General features: G+C 47.6%; 2 protein-coding genes across 7 annotated transcripts in view; one reads left to right on the top strand and one right to left on the bottom strand.

The window, feature by feature from the left end:
- RARS2 (arginyl-tRNA synthetase 2, mitochondrial) overlaps positions 1–17376 on the bottom strand; it is a 106456-nt gene extending 89080 nt beyond the window's left edge. Inside the window, exons 1-5 of the mRNA XM_073589604.1 lie at positions 17243–17376; positions 15971–16044; positions 14742–14838; positions 2846–2929; positions 2665–2762 (exon numbers count right to left, since the gene is read on the bottom strand). Coding sequence (XP_073445705.1) covers positions 2665–2762; positions 2846–2929; positions 14742–14838; positions 15971–16044; positions 17243–17278 — 389 coding nt within the window. The 5' untranslated portion in view covers positions 17279–17376. The remainder of the gene's footprint in view (positions 1–2664; positions 2763–2845; positions 2930–14741; positions 14839–15970; positions 16045–17242) is intronic.
- Positions 17121–17605, top strand: part of ORC3 (origin recognition complex subunit 3) — a 142649-nt gene continuing 142164 nt past the window's right edge. For 2 of the 6 annotated variants that reach the window (XM_073589596.1, XM_073589603.1), the window contains exon 1: positions 17341–17479. The gene's annotated coding sequence lies outside the window, so the exon portion shown is untranslated. Of the gene's footprint in view, positions 17192–17340; positions 17480–17605 lie in introns of those variants that run through there. The other 4 variants (XM_073589598.1, XM_073589602.1, XM_073589597.1 and 1 more) reach the window with 4 other exon arrangements.

Here is a 17605-nt window from a genome sequence, read left to right as displayed (position 1 = left end):
TGTATGGCCCTTTGCGGGAACTTACTGGCCCCTGTTCTATACATGTATAGTAGATAGATGTTGGAAAGAGGTTAATGACTATTATAGAGGCTCTTGTGCATGCCTGTTTAAGCTGATGTGCCATTTCTAGATTACCTGCCATGTTGATGCTTATTCTGTGCTGGTATGTATCTTCTAACACATACAGTGGGGCAAAAAAGTATTTAGTCAGTCAGCAATAGTGCAAGTTCCACCACTTAAAAAGATGAGAGGCGTCTGTAATTTACATCATAGGTAGACCTCAACTATGGGAGACAAACTGAGAAAAAAAAAATCCAGAAAATCACATTGTCTGTTTTTTTTTCCTTTTATTTGCATATTATGGTGGAAAATAAGTATTTGGTCAGAAAAAAAATATCATCTCAATACTTTGTGATATATCCTTTGTTGGCAATGACAGAGGTCAAACGTTTTCTGTAAGTCTTCACAAGGTTGCCACACACTGTTGTTGGTATGTTGGCCCATTCCTCCATGCAGATCTCCTCTAGAGCAGTGATGTTTTTGGCTTTTCGCTTGGCAACACGGACTTTCAACTCCCTCCAAAGGTTTTCTATAGGGTTGAGATCTGGAGACTGGCTAGGCCACTCCAGGACCTTGAAATGCTTCTTACGAAGCCACTCCTTCGTTGCCCTGGCGGTGTGCTTTGGATCATTGTCATGTTGAAAGACCCAGCCACGTTTCATCATCAATGCCCTTGCTGATGGAAGGAGGTTTTCACTCAAAATCTCATGATACATGGCCCCATTCATTCTTTCATGTACCCGGATCAGTCGTCCTGGCCCCTTTGCAGAGAAACAGCCCCAAAGCATGATGTTTCCACCACCATGCTTTACAGTAGGTATGGTGTTTGATGGATGCAACTCAGTATTCTTTTTCCTCCAAACATGACAAGTTGTGTTTCTACCAAACAGTTCCAGTTTGGTTTCATCAGACCATAGGACATTCTCCCAAAACTCCTCTAGATCATCCAAATGCTCTCTAGCAAACTTCAGACGGGCCCGGACATGTACATGCTTAAGCAGTGGGACACGTCTGGCACTGCAGGATCTGAGTCCATGGTGGCGTAGTGTGTTACTTATGGTAGGCCTTGTTACATTGGTCCCAGCTCTCTGCAGTTCATTCACTAGGTCCCCCCGCGTGGTTCTGGGATTTTTGCTCACCGTTCTTGTGATCATTCTGACGCCACGGGGTGGGATTTTGCGTGGAGCACCAGATCGAGGGAGATTATCAGTGGTCTTGTATGTCTTCCATTTTCTAATTATTGCTCCCACAGTTGATTTCTTCAGTCCAAGCTGGTTGGCTATTGCAGATTCAGTCTTCCCAGCCTGGTGCAGGGCTACAATTTTGTTTCTGGTGTCCTTTGACAGCTCTTTGGTCTTCACCATAGTGGAGTTTGGAGTCAGACTGTTTGAGGGTGTGCACATGTGTCTTTTTATACTGATAACAAGTTTAAACAGGTGCCATTACTACAGGTAATGAGTGGAGGAAAGAGGAGACTCTTAAAGAAGAAGTTACAGGTCTGTGAGAGCCAGAAATCTTGATTGCTTGTTTCTGACCAAATACTTATTTTCCACCATAATATGCAAATAAAAGGAAAAAAAAACAGACAATGTGATTTTCTGGATTTTTTTTTCTCAGTTTGTCTCCCATAGTTGAGGTCTACCTATGATGTAAATTACAGACGCCTCTCATCTTTTTAAGTGGTGGAACTTGCACTATTGCTGACTGACTAAATACTTTTTTGCCCCACTGTATACTACATTTTACATCATGGATCTGCCTTTGCAGAGAGGTTGGAGTACCAGTTTTATACTTGAGACTTATCTAATGGCAGCAGTGACAGATCAGTGACATAAAACAGACACACTGGCACTACAGAGTCTCAAAGAAGACTATGTGATGCAGTTTGAGCCCATCTCCCTGCCTCCTGCTTGTGAAAGTGGAAAGGATTAAAATGGATCTAGAAGGACTATACTGTAGATTCTGCACACAGCACACACAGAAGAAAGACAGTGCAACTTACATAAGTCTTATAATTGCAGCTTTTATAGAATCAACTACTAGATCACTGCTCTCTAATATAAAAGAGAATTTACACTTTCAGCTGTATATGAGAGATCCAGGGAAACGAGGAGGGTGGTTAGTGGGGAGCACTGTAACAGCTACCAGATAATGAGGTCATCCTGTAGTTCACAGAACGAGAAAAGGAAGACTGAGGTGTATATAGGAGACCATGTACTGGACTGCTGGTCAATCTAGAGAGGACATGAGAGTTCCCCATAATTATAGGCTTAAATTTTGCTGGTAAATTAGCACAATAAAACAAAAATAATTGCCAAAGTGCAATTGACAAGGAATTCCTCCAAACATAAAACTGTCATTGGCACAGCCCGTCACGTTAATTCAAAAGCTGAGCTGCATCTCCCTGCCCGCCAGATATACACATTAAAGAGACTGTACCTTTGTCTGAACTATTGCTAATGTAAAAGCAAGCAGATTCCCACTCACTTTATGAATTGTGATGTGAAACACAGTCCATGAGAGATGTAGAATTCTGAATGAAACAATAATTTAAGGGATCATATGCTTTATCGGGGAGGTATGACAATGTGTGTGTACACATACCTGTATTCCACTAGCGTCAGACCTGTTGGGACGTCTGACAAAAGATCAGAGGTAAATCCATATCTGGAGCCATCTTGTCTTATTTTGTGCATAACTTTCTAAAATGATAAAAATGCATATGCCATTATTAGAATATACTTTCCATATTTCTCCCGTATTTTCAAGAATTTACGGAACTCACCTTAACCAATAAAGGTTTGTTAATTTTAAATGTGAGGACTCCCCGTGCCAACCCGTATTCACTAATGACTGAGTCTGGAACAAGCTAGAATACAAAGAGGATTTCATTTTGTGAGATTAATTGTACGATAAACGCTTTAGGTAAAAAGAATGTTCACACATCGTAACTGTGTATTTCACTGCCAATGACTTACAGTGAAGGAAACAATTATTGGATCCCTTGCTGATTTTGTAAGTTTGCTCAATGACAGAAACATGAACAGTCTATCATTTTAAGGGTAGGTTAATTTTAACATTGAGAGATAGAATATCAAAAATAAAATCCAGAAAATCACATTCTATAAATTATATAAATTTATTTAAAATTTTACAGTGAGAAATAATGGTTGTTAAAGATCAAATACTTAAGAATTCTGACTCCTACAGACCAGTTAGACGCTCCTAATCAACTCGTTACCTGTATTAACCCCTTAATGCCATTGGACGCAATAGTACGCCCAATGGCAGTACCCCCATTTTGATGAGGGCTCCGGTGGTGAGCCCGCATCAAAGCCGGGACATGTAAGCTGTGTTGAACAGCTGTCATGTGCCTGCAATAGGTGCAGGTGGAATCGCGATCCACCCGCGCCTATTAACTAGTTAAATGCCGCTGTCAAACGCTGACCGCAGCATTTAACCAGCGCTTCCAGCCGCCGGGTCGGAAATACGCGCATCGCCGACCAGCGTCACGTGATCGGGGGACAGCAATGTGTTGCCATAACAACATCTCATAGAGACCTCTAGGGTTGTTGATGCCAGATTGCTATGAGCGCCACCTGATGTACCAGTGTACCAGCACACGACCAGCATACCCAACGCTAACCGCATGCAGTCTCATGCGATCAGAGGAGGAGCTGACCGGAGGAGGCACGGCCGGGGGCGGAGCTTACCGGCGGCCCTGCGCCTCCAAACGCAAATCTGAAAGTAGCCTGAGTTTGCACTTTTTTTGCAATTTCACCGCACTTGGAATTTTTTTCCCGTTTTTGAGTACACGACATGCTAAAACCAATGATGTCTTTCAAAAGTACAACTCGTCCGGCAAATAAGCCCTCATATGGCCATGTTTACGGAAAAATATAAAAAGTTATGGCTCTGGGAAGAAGCGGAGCGAAAAATGAAAAAGTAAAACCGAAAAAAGCTCTGGTCATTAAGGGGTTAAAGACAGCTGTCTTACATAGTCACCTTAATAAAAGACTCCTGTCCACAGACTCATTTAATCAGTCAGACTCTAACCTCTACAACATGGGCAAGACCAAAGAGCTTTCTAGGGATGTTAGGGACAAGATCATAGAACTGCACAAAGCTGGAATGGGCTACGAAACCATAAGTAAGACTTTGGGTGAGGAGACAATTGTTGGTACAATAGTAAGAAAATGGAAGAAATACAAAATGACTGCCAATCAACATCGATCTGGGGCAACATGCAAAATCTCACCTCGTGAGGTATCCTTGATCATTAGGAAGGTGAAAGACCAGCCTAAAACTACACGGGGGAACTTGTTAATGATCTCAAGGCAGTTAGGACCACAGTCACCAAGAAAACCATTGGTAACTAATTACGCCGTAAAAGTTTTTAAAATCCTGCAGTGCCCGGAAGGTCTCCCTGCTCAAGAAGGCATATGTGCAGGCCCGTCTGAAGTTTGAAATGAACACCTGGATGATTCTGTGGGTGATAGGGAGAAGATGATGTGGTCAGATGCGACAAAGGTTGAGCTATTTGGCATTAACTTAACTCGCCATGTTTGGAGGAAGAGAAACGCTGCCTATGACCAAAATAACACTGTCCCCACTGTCAGCATGGAGGTGGAAACACTATGTTTTGGAGGTGTTTCTCTGCTATGGGCACAGGACTACTTCACCGCATCAATGGGAGAATGGATGGAGCCATGTACCATAAAATCCTGAGTGACATCCTTCTTCCCTCCGTCAGGACATTAAAAATGGGTCGTGGCTGGGTCTTCCAGCAAGACAATGACCCAAAACATACAGCCAAGGCAACAAAAGAGTGGCTCGAAAAGAAACACAGTAAGGTCATGGAGTGGTCTAGCCAGTCTCCAGACCTTAATCCCATAGAAAACTTATGGAGGGAGTTGAAGCTCCGAGTTGCCAAGCAACAGCCTCAAAATCCTAGAGATGATCTACAAAGAGGAGTGGACCAAAATTCCTCCTGACATGTGCAAACCTCATCAGCTACAAAAAAACAGGATTTTTTGGGTTGCTTACCGTAAAATCTGTTTCTCGGAGCCTTCATTGGGGGACACAGAGACCATGGGTGTATGCTGCTGCCACTAGGAGGCTGACACTATGCACAAAAAAAGGTTAGCCCCTCCTCCGCCGTATACACCCCACCGACCGGCAGGAAGTTCCTCAGTTAGTCAGAAAGCAGTAGGAGAAGTAACAGAATAGACTGAGAACAGAACAAACAACTCAACTGTAACAAACCGACAAACATAAGAACAGGAGTTGTAGAACATGGGAGGGTGCTGTGTCCCCCAATGAAGGCTCCGAGAAACAGATTTTACGGTAAGCAACCCAAAAAATCCTGTTTTCTCGTTCGCCTTAATGGGGGACACAGAGACCATGGGACGTCCCAAAGCAGTCCCTGGGGTGGGAAACAAACTTCCATCAGGCCAGTGGACTCGCCACCGCAGCCTGCAGAATCCTTCTACCTAGGCTGGCGTCCGCCGAAGCGTAGGTGTGGACCCTGTAGAATTTCACAAAGGTGTGAACCGATGACCACGTTGCAGCCTTGCAAAGCTGCAGCGCGGAAGCTCTGTGGCGCACCGCCCAGGAGGCACCCACCGCCCGGGTAGAGTGCGCTCTGACCCCTGGTGGGGCCACTCGATGCTTGACCCGGTATGCCTCCAAAATTGCCGATCTGATCTAGCGCGCAATAGTGGCCTTTGAGGCTGGGTGACCTTTCCTCGCCCCGTCAGGAATGATGAACAGAGAGTCTGACTTCCGCAAGGAAGTCGTCCGGGCTAGATAGACTCTCAATGCCCTGACTAGGTCCAGCTTGTTCAAGGACCGCTCCCGAGGGTGAGCTGGGCTCGGGCAGAAGGATGGCAGAACAATGTCCTCATTGAGGTGAAACGAAGATACCACCTTCGGAAGAAAAGAGGGCGGAGGCCGCAGAACTACCTTGTCCTGATGAAGGACCAAAAAAGGAGAGCGGCAAGAAAGTGCTGCTAATTCCAACACGCGCCGGATGGAGGTAATGGCCACCAGAAAGGCCACTTTCCAAGAAAGGAGGGAAAGGGAAACGTCCCTGAGAGGTTCAAAAGGAGGACCCTGCAGAACCTGAAGAACCAAATTAAGATCCCAAGGATCCACGGGCGCTCGGTACGGAGGAACCGTGTGAGCCACACCCTGGAGGAAGGTTTTGACCTGGGGCCGGGAGGCCAGCGTTTTCTGAAATAAAATGGACAGTGCCGAAACTTGACCCTTCAAGGAACTGAGAGCAAGCCCCGCATCCAGCCCTGCCTGCAGAAACGCCAGAATAGAAGGGAGCGAAAAAACCAAGGGCGCGATGTCATTGGTCTCACACCAGGAGAAATAGGCTTTCCAAGTACGGTAATAGATCTTCGAAGAAGAAGGCTTTCTGGCGCGGATCATGGTATGAATCACCCGATCAGAGAATCCTGAACAGCCACGCCGTTAAATTGAGCGACCGAAAATTGGGGTGGCAAATCGGGCCTTGAGACAGCAGATCTGCCCTGTCGGGAAGCTTCCAGGGGACGTCCGCGAGAAGGTTGACAATGTCCGCGAACCAAGACCTTCTGGGCCAATTCGGGGCGATGAGGATGACTGAAATCCCCTCTGCTTTGATTTTCTTCAACAACTTGGGAAGAAGAGGCAGAGGAGGGAACAGGTAGGGGAGCTCGAACTGTGACCAAGGGACGGCCAGAGCGTCGGCGCCCACTGCCAGAGGGTCCCGAGACCTGGACACGAATCGTGGGACTTTCCTGTTGAGGCGAGATGCCATGAGGTCTACATCCGGACTTCCCCACCAACGGCAGAGCGAGCAGATGAAACACCTCCGGATGTAGGGACCATTCCCCTGCCGCGAGACCCTCGCGGCTGAGGAAATCGGCGGCCCAGTTGTCCACGCCGGGAATGTGAACCGCGGAAATCGTTGGAACAAAGGTCTCTGCCCATTGAAGAATTCTGGACACTTCCGCCAGAGCTGAGACACTCCGTGTCCCCCCTTGGCGGTTGATATACGCCACTGCTGTGGCATTGTCTGTCTGAATCCTGACAGGCAGGCCCTTGAGGCGCCTTTCCCAGTGGACGAGAGCTAGATGGATCGCTCGTATCTCTAGGACATTTATCTGCAGAGCTGATTCCTGAGTCGACCATCGACCCTGAACAGTGTGATTGCGGAACACTGCACCCCAGCCGATGAGGCTGGCGTCCGTAGTGACAATCTGCCAGTGAACGGGAAGAAAAGACCGCCCCAAGAGAATGAGGGGAGACGTCAACCACCAGTTGAGAGACCGCTTGATCCGGCATGAAAGGCGAACCGGACGATCCAGAGACAGAGCCGACCTGTTCCACCTGGACAAAATGGCCTGCTGGAGTGGCCTGGCGTGAAATTGGGCAAAGGGAACTGCCTCTATCGCCGCCACCATCTTCCCCAGGACCCTCATGGCTGTCCTGAGGGATGGAAATCGTGTGATCTGTAATGATCGCACGCCCTGCTGCAGGGAAAGGATCTTGTCTTGTGGGAGAAATACCCTTGACCGACGAGTGTCGAACAGAAGGCCCAGAAACACAAGGCGTTGAGTAGGGACCAGACAGGACTTTTTCCGGTTGACGATCCACCCAAAACTGGACAGGGTGTCTAGAACGATCGCCACACTTAGGCGGGCCTGTTGAAAGGAGGGAGCCTTGATCAGGATATCGTCGAGGTACGGAAAAAGAACGAGACCTCTGATCCTCAACAATGCCATCAACGCCGCCATAATCTTCGTGAAGACTCTGGGAGCGGTGGCGAGCCCGAAAGGAAGCGCGACGAACTGGTAATGTTCGTGGTGAATCGCAAACCGCAGGAACTTCTGATGTCCGGGAAATATGGGCACATGTAGATAGGCATCTTGGATGTCTATGGAACCCATGAATTCCTGCTCCTCCATGGAAGCAATTACCGAGCGTACAAACTCCATCCGGAAGTGGCGAAGGCGAACTCTCTTGTTGAGTAACTTGAGATCCAAAATGGGCCGAACTGCCCCGTCCTTTTTCGGCACCACAAACAGGTTTGAATAAAACCCTGTGAAGCGTTCCGATTCGGGAACGGGCACAATCACCCCGGAACTGAGAAGAGAGGCGATGGCCGAACAGAACCCCGGGACCAAGGCCGGATCCCTCGGCGGACGGGATTGGAAGAAGCGATCCCGTGGAAGAGAAATGAACTCTATTTTGTATCCTGTTGATACAACCTCTCTGACCCAAGCGTCCTCTACTGAGGCGAGCCAGACGTCGCTGAAGAAAAGAAGTCGACCTCCCAATTGGAAGGGACCCACGGGAGACCGATGGTAGTCATGCGGATGTAGACCGTCCAGATCTAGATCTGGACGGTCTTCCCTGGGAAGAGTGGGACCGCCAGGACGGAGTGGGCCTGAAGGAAACCTTCTTTCTTTCCTGACGTGCCTGTGGCCTTTGCTGGTTGGAAGGGTTTTCCGCCGTATTGAAACGGCGGAAAGTCCGAAAGGGACGAAACTGACGCCTTGGAGGAGGTCTGCGAGGCTTGGAGGGGAGAAGAGAACTCGTACCTCCGGTAGCGTCCTTAATAATCTGATCCAATTGTGATCCGAAGAGACGCACTCCCTGAAAAGGCAGATTGGTCAGAGACTTTTTAGAGGACAAGTCCGCCTGCCAGGCCTTGAGCCAAATTGTACGTCGGATTGCCACGATGTTACTTGACGCCTGAACTGCGCAAGATGCGGCATCCAGGGAGGCAGAAAGCAGATAATCCCCCGCATGGGAAATCTGATTGGCGAGATCGGCCAAATGCTCTGGTCGTGCCTTATCCAGAATGCCCTGCCGAAGGTCGTCTGCCCAAGTGGATATGGCCTTTGCTGCCCAAGAAGAAGCAAAGACTGGACATACCGCTGCTGATGCCGCTTCGAAGGCAGATTTTGCTAGAGATTCTATGATCCTATCATTAGAATCTTTTAGAGACGCCACACCTGACAGCGGAAGGACCGTATTATTAGAAAGTCTGGACACGGGAGGGTCCACCGAGGGAGAAGCGGCCCAGTTGTCCGTGAGCTCTTTAGCAAACGGGTACAGTACGCCGAGACGCTTTCCTCTTTGAAAGCGTCTGGTCGGATCTTCTCTCTCCTTTGTAAAAATCTTTCCAAACTCAGAATGGAAGGGAAACACCCTGGATGGTGTTTCCGCCCGTCTGAACGAAACCTCCTGATCTGAGGATTTCGCAGGGGCGTCAGCGATGTCAAAGGTATGGTGAATCGCGGCAATGAGGTTTTGCACCATAACCTTCATGTTCGCATCCTGGTCCGAATCCAGCTCTAAGACCCCTTCCGATTCCGAAAGCGCTTCGCCTGACTCGGGAGAGGAGGCCCGAGAGGGAGACTGCTGGGGACTATGGGGTGAGGTAGGACGAGGGGAGGACTCCGCCTGGAGGTCCTGCCTGGGCCTCTTGCGACTGCCGCTGGCTGGCTCAGATGGGACGTCCTGAGACGTGCTGGGTCCCGCCGAAGCTCCCAAGGGCAACTTGTCCAGAACGGCTACTAGGGACTGAGACACCTTGGTGAGGTCTGCCACTGACTGTGATAGAGAGGAGGCCCAGCCCGGCATGGGGGGCTCACTCACCACTGGGGCTATGGATGGCTCCTGAGCGGCGTCGGGCTGGATTGGATTGCTACAGTCCAGGCAGAGGGGAGTGGACTGACCTGAGGGAAGTTTGCGATTGCAAGAAGAGCACGCAAAGTACTTGACTAAGGTGCCAGAGGAGGCAGGGGGACGAGCGCGGTCAGACTTAGAATTAGACATACTGACGGACAGTCACTGAAGCCTTGCCGGAAGGTTGGGGGACAGGAGGCAGAGGAGGGTGTCAGTCTGCAGTATGCAGAGCTACTCACGGTCCGGTGTCCTATCACAGCTTCCAATAAATGGAGATGCACGGTTCGTCCGGCTTGCAGGGGCACGGCTGAGGGGACAGCGTCCGGCTGACAGGCTGCGAAAATGGCGGCAGCCAGAGAGGAGCCGAGCAGGAAGCGCGCGCTTTCCTGCAGATGCAGAGGAGGGAGGTAGGCGGGGCTAGGCGCCGATGATAAAAATGGTGCCGCCCGCTAAGATGGTAGGGTGGGAAGGACGGCGCCGCCTCCGGGACGCTCAACCTGAGGGGAGAAGGCCGTGGGCGGGCTTAGAGCGGGCGGGAGGGAAGCCCGCCCGAGAATGGAGAAGGGGGGCGTGGCCGCGACGCCGGACAAGGCCCCAGATGAAGCCGGGGCCTGGATTAGAAGAGGCGGCCGCCTGTCAGCACAGGGCGGCGCGGAGGCGTCGCAGAACCGCCGCGGTGGCTGCTACTGAGGACAGCTAGGACCCGGCAGAGGGGAGGGGGGGGGGGTGGGGGAAGAGCTGTCCGATAACCAGCCAGGGCCTAAATAGCTGCAGCGGCCGCCTGGAGGCGACGCGGAGGCGTCGCAGCACTGTCACAGCGACCGCTGCCGAAGAATCCATGGAGTGGCCTGGCGTGGAACCCGCAGGGGAGAATGGGACAAAGGGCTCATACTTACCCTCCTGATCCGTTTCATCCAGCGTACTGTTTCAAGGAGAGTAACCTGCGCCTCAACCGACCGACCGGCTCTGGTAGGCGAGTGGGTGGGAGACGGGGAGCGAGGACCATCTGGAACGCCACATCCATGTTAGGGGTCTTGGTCCTGCTGTAGACTTATGAGGATACGGGGTGGCAGTACACGCCGTACTCAGTCTTTGTGGGACTACAGATGTGACTATTCACACTGTATCCCTCCGGAAAAACCTGAAAAGAAACGACGCACATTGAGGTAGATATGGGTCTAATCAAAGACCCGTGTCCACCTCCTACTGACACTAAGCTAAACTGAGGAACTTCCTGCCGGTCGGTGGGGTGTATACGGCGGAGGAGGGGCTAACCTTTTTTTGTGCATAGTGTCAGCCTCCTAGTGGCAGCAGCATACACCCATGGTCTCTGTGTCCCCCAATAAGGCGAACGAGAAAAGTCTCACTGCTGTGCTTGCCAACAAGGGTTTTGCCACCAAGTAATAAGTCTTGTTTGACAGAGGGATGAAATACTTATTTCTCACTGCAAATGAATTTATACAATGTGATTTTCTGGATTTTATTTTTGATATTCTCTCTCTCAATGTTAAAATTACCCTACCCTTAAAATTATAGACTGTTCATGGCCTTGTCAGTGGGCAAGCTTACAAAATCAGCAACGGATCAAATACTTATTTCCTTCACTGTAAGTAATGACATAAGCTTTAACTTCACAAAAGTTCAGATGCCAAGGAGAATGACAGCCTGCCTACCTGCCCTAGGCAAGGCAGGTGGGCGGAGATCTTACAGCATCTGCCTACGTTTATTCTGCCATGCATATGTGTTTATCTGCAGGTGGACACATGATAAATAGGGATCCTTTTCGAATCCATAAGAATAGAGCCAAAGGATCCAACTCACCAAAAAGAGCCGGACTGTCTATCACTACAAAATAAGCAAAATTGGGGAAAAGCCAGGGAAAGATGGGGCATGGCTATACCCCCGTCAAATGTGCCAACATTTTCTACGTCAGAAATGATACTCCAGTCCCTCATACATGCAGCCGACAGAGGAGCACAACACTTAGAAGAGACGCCAAATTCATTAACTGGTGTGCACCTCTTAATGAATTTGCCACTGTATAGTCTGTCAAGACTGGCATAGCGCAAGCTTGCACTAATCCAGTCTTAATGAATTAGCCTCTGACATTAATGGGGTTCTCAGAGCGTCATAAAAATGGCTGCCGCTACATATTTCAAGCTACAACCCATCCAATTCACATCAGGATGTATTTCAGCCTGGAGAGATATCATTTGAGACATGTCTCTTGACTGTCAGCAGGAGCAGTATTGAGAAAAAACATAACTAAGCTGTTCACTCAGCTGTGGAGCAGGGCTGAGTATTCAGAAGGAAACTAAAACTAGAGTTAGATCTGAGGGTAATGCACTACACGAGTTCAACGAGCAGTAGTACATACAGGATTTGTCAACTTCCTTACAACATGGAATTAAAATTGACATCATGACTCCATTTTGGGACTATAAAAAGTAAATTTGAAAGACCAGGATCTTAGACTTCAAAATACCACCTAGCTGCATAATATATTGAGCATCACGTTTCAATTGGGGAGGCCAATTGTCTAAGACGAGCATCACTCCCTTTATCCAGCTTTCTAGTGATTCAGGGAGTATTGTTGAACTTCTTTTCATGTGATCACCCTCTTCCCTGTGAAAAACAGATACCACCCATATACAAAAAAAACTGACATGTGAATGAGTCCTAAACATGTGGGAAGTGCAGCAACTGAACATTGACTCACATCCTTTGTCTAATTAGACCACATGTCAACTCCACTAAGATTCTTGGGCTTGAAGTCTTGACGATTTTGAAGAGATATATGCAAGCCGAACAGGCAAAAGGGGCATCATGGCCAAACTTATGGCTCATAGGCAAAAAACATTTTTGCAAAATGTTCTACAAAATTACATAAAGGTGTCCAATGAGGGGCAGTTTCAAATAGTACCCAGTATCTCAAAAAACATTAGTTTACTGTCAAAACAACTTTTTATTGTATTAGACTTTGGTGTATATCTGTTTGATAAGTATGATAACAGGCAGTAGAAGAGAATTGCTTCTATAAGACTGGACTTTAGCATCTACCTATAATTTAGGGCTTTCACTTTTCCAATTCAGGTACTAAAATCAAAGAGGGTTACTGGATTTTAATTGTAATTAAAGACAAGCTCCTCCAAAGAAGTAGGTACAGCTGCACAGATCACACGGGTAGTGGCACATACATGAATTGTAACCTTCCTTCCCGCGTGGATAAAACTTGTATCATGGCTCCATATTTGGACTATCATATAGCATTTAGAATATTTCACTGATGTGCTTCCAAGTACAGTTAGGTCCATATATATATTTGGACAGAGACAACATTTTTCTCATTTTGGTTCTAGACATTACCACAATGAATTTTAAACAAAACAATTCAGATGCAGTAGAAGTTCAGACTTTCAGCTTTCATTTGAGGGTATCCACATTAAAATTGGATGAAGGGTTTAGGAGTTTCAGCTCCTTAACATGTACCACCCTGTTTTTAAAGGGACCAAAAGTAATTGGACGGATTAAATAATTGTAAATAAAATGTTCATTTCTAGTACTTGGTTGAAAACCCTTTGTTGGCAATGACTGCCTGAAGTCTTGAACTCATGGACATCACCAAACGCTGTGTTGCCTCCTTTTTGATGCTCTGACAGGCCTTCACTGCGGTGGTTTTCAGTTGCTGTTTGTTTGTGGGCCTGTCTGAAGTTTAGTCTTTAACAAGTGAAATGCATGCTCAATTTTGTTGAGATCAGGTGACTGACTTGGCCATTCAAGAATATTCCACTTCTTTGCTTTAATAAACTCCTGGGTTGCTTTGGCTTTATGTTTTGGGTCATTGTCCATCTGTAGTATGAAACGACGACCAATAAGTTTGGCTGCATCTGAGCACACAGTATGGCTCTGAATACCTCAGAATTCATTTGGCTGCTTCTGTCCTGTGTCACATCATCAATAAACACTAGTGACCCAGTGCCACTGGCAGCCATGCATGCCCAAGCCATCACACTGCCTCCGCCGTGTTTTACAGATGATGTGGAATGCTTTGGATCATGAGCTGTACCACGCCTTCGCCATTCTCTTTCCATCATTCTGGTAGAGGTTGATCTTGGTTTCATCTGTCCAAAGAATGTTCTTCCAGAACTGTGCTGGCTTTTTTAGATTTTTTTTTTTTAGCAAAGTCCAGTCTAGCCTTTTGATTCTTGATGCTTATGAGTGGCTTGCACCGTGCAGTGAACCCTCTGTATTTACTTTCATGCAGTCTTCTCTTTATGGTAGATTTAGATATTGATACGCCTACCTCCTGGAGAGTGTTGTTCACTTGGTTGGCTGTTGTGAAGGGGTTTCTCTTCACCATGGAGATTATTCTGCGATCATCCACCACTGTTGTCTTCCGTGGGCACCCAAGTCTTTTTGCATTGATCAGTTCACCAGTGCTTTCTTTCTTTCTCAGGATGTACCAAACTGTAGATTTTGCCACTCCTAATGTTGTAGCAATTTCTTGGATGTGTTTTTTTCTGTTTTTGCAGCTTAAGGATGGCTTGTTTCACCTGCATGGAGAGCTCCTTTGACCGTATGTTTACTTCACAGCAAAACCTTCCAAATGCAAGCACCACACCTCAAATCAACTCCAGGCCTTTTATCTGCTTAATTGAGAATGACAACAAAGGGATTGCCCACACCTGTCCATGAAATAGCCTTGGAGTCAATTGTCCAATTACTTTTGGTCCCTTTAAAAACAGGGTGGCACATGTTAAGGAGCTGAAACTCCTAAACCCTTCATCCAATTTTAATGTGGATACCCTCAAATGAAAGCTGAAAGTCTGAACTTCAACTGCATCTGAATTGTTTTGTTTAAAATTCATTGTGGTAATGTCTAGAACCAAAATTAGAAAAATGTTGTCTGTCCAAATATATATGGACCTAACTGTAGATTAAAAACAAAGGATGAGGATTCTCCCAGCTATTCACTCATGCTCTCTTTCCCATACCTTGTCTGTGAGTTTCTCTGTCTTTTCCTGGTAGCCGGCCCCATCTGCAGAATCATCCAACACTGACTTCAAATAAAGCTGAAAATCAGGCGATTCACTAGAGTGGATGGAAATAGAAAAACAATAGTAGGCATAAAGGGCTGCCGTTTGCTATATAAGAAAAACAGATAATTAGATTTATTTTGATTCCATCTGACGTCAAGGGTGACTATTCTGTGATTGTTGATACTGAACTTTATTATTTTTTTTCAATTTCTTATATTTTTATTGGGGGGTAGAGATGGGGTGATTAGAATTTAATAGTTATTTTTTTTTTTTTTTTTTAAGTACCATTAGTGAACATGAATCTTCAATTGCTTGTGCTATATACTGTATTGCATTATGTATCCAACATCAGCCGAGCTCGACAGGTGTACCGCCTTGGCACCATGGGTCGTGTCGCAGGGGGTAGATAAATGCCCTGGACCATGCCTCGTATCTGCTGTGGTCGGAGATTGATCGTGGCATTCACAGCAGCATTCAGAGCTTTGCTCTGGTCACTGCCATTATAGGCATATTTCACTTGTGTAACAATTATTATTATACATTTATATAGCGCCATTTATTCCATGGCGCTTTACATGTGAAAAGGGGAAATATAGACAAGCACATTCCGCCGGGTATGGTGCTGGATCAGCTTCTGAGGCAGCTCCATACCCTGCCAAGCATATGATCGGTAGTGGTCGGTATGAGATCTGTCCCGTTGAGCATGCAGTTCTATCTGTGGACAGCATGCCATACAAAAAAAAGAACTAGGCAGATTGAGTTATCATTTTGTAGGACGAGATTCAGCGTAATCTGTATTTTCTTCTATTGAATCCCTGCTTTCCTATGCTTAGGAGTCCAGTGGGTGGAACGACTCAGTCATACACTAAATTGAACCACCCACTGGACTCACATGCATACAATTACCAGGAATGGCAATGAATAGAATATAAATGATACTGAATCTACACCTGCCAAATGATATATTATTCCGCTCATCCCCTCCTGCTCTATGTCATAAAGGTGGCAGACCCATCGCCATGTAAGATGTGACAGGTTCCCTAAAGGAGTCTTATGAAGCCCACACCTTAACAAGCCAGAGCTGTCCTGGCAGCAATAGATGGACCTCCAGGATACTAAGCAGGTGGAGTTAATGTTATACATCATCAGGACAAAAAATGTGGAAGAAATAAAAGTTTTCCTACCGTTTCCTATGGACTGGAATTGCATGAATATGGTGGAGGATTCTTTCGGATGGCACTCCCACAGCTCGAGAAACCTATAGGAAACATGACGACTGGTTTAGTTACCCAGTGGTAGGAGTGACACACAAATCTCTCTCCCCTGCCATCACATCAGTGCAGGAGCGACACACCAATCACTCTGTCCTCCCTTCTGACACCACTACACAGCTATACCTGAGCGACATCACCAGCTAGGAGTGCGATTCCTGTGCTGTCTGCTGCACAGTGACAGTGCGCAAATAACGCAGGCTCACCGTCAGACAGCACTGGCATCGGGCAGGCCAATCTCCACAGAAGGTGGTGTAGTAAACTAAGTGGGGTGAGGCCTGTTTCACACTTCCGTTTGTCACCATCAGTCAAAATCCGCCGTTTTTAAAAAAAAACGGATCCGCTATTTTGCTTGGCGGATCCGTTTTTTTTCCCATTGAGTTGCATTACCGGCAGATCTTGACGGACGGCCATCCGTTGGATGTTTTTTTGCGGTTCAGCCAAGAATTTGACGTCCGCCGACATGCCCGAACAGAGCATGTAACGTTTTCCCGGGCGGCCGGATCCGCACTTCACACTGCGCATGCCCGAAAGCCTTCACTCAGCCTGAAATTTAACCCTAAAGTCTGTTCTGGCGGCTGGAAAAATCTCTCTCTCTCTCCTCTCCTCGGGCTACGGTTCCTTTAAAATTCTTAATTCATCGGATCCATTAAAAAAAAACGGTCCGGTGGCATCGTTCACATGAGTTTAGCAACGGATCCGCTTTCCGCCATATTGGCGGATTTTAACTGACACAAAAAAACTGAAGTGTGAGACAGGCCTAACAGTCTATTGAGCTATTGTGCCATCCACATGACAGACTGGGCGCCCTCATTTGTTATGTTGGGGGGGGCCGCAACAGATTTACAGAGATAACTATTTTCATTGTTGCTCCTTCTCCTACAAGGCTTTGTGGTTACCTTAAAGTGTTAATTTGCAGTGACATACTCCCTTTAAATTTCCTGTCACATGCAACCATGTGACCGCTGCAGCCAATCACACACTTCAGCAGTCTTTCATTGCATCACTTCTGAGCCAAGTGATTGGCTGCAAGTGTGACACTGACGTAATGCAGAGCACGTGATCGACGCAACAAAGTCAACTGGTACAAGCGCATCATACAGTCAGGACGGACGGTCGGTCCGTCCGTCCTCAGTAAGTACGGAGCAAGTGTCCCACAATGCACCGCGCACTCGCTGCCACTACCTGCTCCGCTATGGCTCTCCTGAAGTAACACGCCATGTCCACGCCGTGCTCTCCGCCTGTGCACCGCTCCGGAGTCTGGACCCGACACAGGAAGCGGCTTCACACACACGTGCTTCTCTGTGCCCCGCCCTCGGAACTGCTCCCCTCCAATCACCGCCCGCCCTGGTCATGTGACTTCTGTGGAGGGAAGGCCTGAAAGAGTGAGATTCTGCGGGAAGGACGCGGCCCGGCTGTCCGGTCAGTTCCGGGGGGGGGGGTTGGCACAGTGGTCTCGGTCTGTGGGTGTGGAGCGGGTGGACACCTCATGTAGGGGCTTACATTTCTAGTAACAGCTGCACCCCATAAGTGCCAGTCCGTCCATGA

The sequence above is a fragment of the Dendrobates tinctorius genome, unplaced genomic scaffold, assembly GCF_039654945.1.
Source record: "Dendrobates tinctorius isolate UK_male_01 unplaced genomic scaffold, ASM3965494v1 ptg000111l, whole genome shotgun sequence".
NCBI lineage: Eukaryota > Metazoa > Chordata > Amphibia > Anura > Dendrobatidae > Dendrobates > Dendrobates tinctorius.
This window is presented reverse-complemented; position numbering and strand designations above follow the sequence as displayed.